Source organism: Thermobia domestica, chromosome 1, assembly GCF_964235325.1.
Source record: "Thermobia domestica chromosome 1, izTheDome1.hap1.1, whole genome shotgun sequence".
Taxonomy (NCBI): domain Eukaryota; kingdom Metazoa; phylum Arthropoda; class Insecta; order Zygentoma; family Lepismatidae; genus Thermobia; species Thermobia domestica.
Genome location: NC_137454.1, coordinates 204,922,132 through 204,924,097, shown reverse-complemented (window position 1 = coordinate 204,924,097; position 1,966 = coordinate 204,922,132). Strand labels below are relative to the sequence as shown.

The 1,966-nt window shown below is 44.5% G+C and overlaps 1 protein-coding gene across 1 annotated transcript; it reads right to left on the bottom strand.

The window, feature by feature from the left end:
- Window positions 1-218: 218 nt before the first annotated feature.
- LOC145678443 (uncharacterized) lies at window positions 219-707 on the bottom strand. Its single transcript, XM_081748578.1, has one exon. The coding sequence runs from the start codon at window positions 705-707 to the stop codon at window positions 219-221; it is 489 nt and encodes a 162-aa protein (XP_081604704.1).
- Between the last annotated feature and the right edge of the window lie 1,259 nt (window positions 708-1,966).

The following is a 1,966-nucleotide window of genomic DNA, read 5'->3' as shown; positions in this document are numbered from 1 at the left end:
CATCGGCGGAGTCTATGCAGTGAACTGCAGTAGCTCTCACTGTCGATGGACGTATTGGGAGGGAACCATTCCACCAGCAGTATCCCTTCCTGATCCCAGAAAACGGTCACGATTTGTTTCCGCACGAATAGTCACATCTGTGCCTTCTTGGGACGAGGGATTCCAGTATGCCTCCATTCTATGGACTAGTGTTTATATTCTGGAGTCTCGTAGAGGAACTAAGTTTCGTCGACGATGACCAGACGCTCAAAAAACTCGGTCGGATTTTCACTGTACTGTTGCATCAAATGCTGGCAAATCACCACACGCTTTTGTTTCTGTGCAACGGTGAGGTCACGAGGCACCCATTGTGCACACACCTTGTGCAGCTTCAAATCCTCATGAATGATAGTGTAGAGGGAACTCCGTGATAGACCTGTTTCTTTCTCTAGTTCATCAAACGTGATTCTCCTGTGTTCCATTATCAAATCATTCACTCGCGCGGCGTTGCTTGGTCTGCGTGCAGTTGCAAGACGCTCAGTGTTTTTGTTTTTTGCAGCACTGTCTTTGTCTTCTTTGAATTCGGATACCCAACGAAACACGGATCTGCGACTTGGTGCTGTGTCCCCAAATACGGCTAATAAGCTGTTGTGGATGTCTGAAGTATTCACTCCTTCGCTCCAGAGAAACCACACTGTCCACCGTTGCCCATGTCTGTCTGCTTCCATGCTGTCTTTTCTCTGTCCACCAGCGTTCTGGCAAGTTGGAACAACTGCTGCTACAATGTGCTACCTACGGAAAGAAACAAAACCATTTAGTGGGGTTTGATAGTACTATAGTCTATCTTAATGCATACATCAACAAACATTTCAAACTACTACTTGGCACCAGTTATAGGAGGGAGTGCCAATCATTATTGAACGAACTAAATATATTTTATATAGTTCAGAATCATGAGGTACTCACGAAGCAATTTTTACAGAGGGAGTTTGGCTACGGGCATATAATTCGAAGTACTCTTCAACTACCGCCATAAAAATTGTTGTGGAAGTACCGCAGGATTCTGAAACTTGGATATTTAGATAGCCCACGTATTAGTTCCTAAGTGAAGTATTGATCCGACTACAGTAGGTCCCATAGTTTCGGAGCTATGGACCTTTAAATTTCATTTTTTTCATGTATTCGGCAGCCTATAACTTCGAAAGGAAGCATTTGTGCACCCAGGATGGTCTATACTTTTTGTCTTATCTTAGTGTTAGGAATCACCTCCCAAACGTTGTCGGTGTTGTTTTGAAACACTGTCACCTTCGCATTTGCGCTGGAGCAAATATGAGAGTGCATTTTTACCTTGGTTGTGCAGATGGCGCGTGGAGTGGTGAGGTGGTTTCTCATTTTTTTAAAACGATATTCAAGATTTTTAAATGGTTCATATATATTTTACAAAATTATCTACAGATGACGGATACAGACTATACAGGTACACAAAGAAAGGTTGAATACTTATCGTGAGATCCAGTCGTCCGTTGCACTTCACACATATAGTTTCCATTAAATATTGAATCTAGTGTTCTTGGCGCACTCGTTGTTTCGCTCTCTTCCATGCGATGCTTCAGCTACTTCTGACCTGGCCTCCGCTGCGGTTCTGCCTCTGCTGCTGTTGTTTCTATCCTCCTGACTCCAACGTGAAGAACAAGGTTCTCTTCGTTGAATGTATATAGCCCCTTGGCCGAACTATGCTGCCACCTGCCGGGAAAGCCGGGGAACTATCCAAAGATGTTGCAGACAGCATGAGGCGGTGTGGTGACGCTGCCCCACAACACGCTGTATATATATGCGCTACTATATCCCCTTGCCTTCGAAACTTTTGAGTTGGACCCTATCTGGGATCGAGCGGGGCCCTGGAACAAGGGTTTTTACTTTAAATCGTTGTACTTTGAAAACAATGCCACACGTGTGGTTTCCTGGTTTGACATTTGTCTCACCGTTT

Coding starts and splice junctions, on each gene's coding strand:
- LOC145678443 (XM_081748578.1), bottom strand. CDS start 707: ATGGAAGCAGACAGACATGGGCAACGGTGGACAGTGTGGTTTCTCTGG.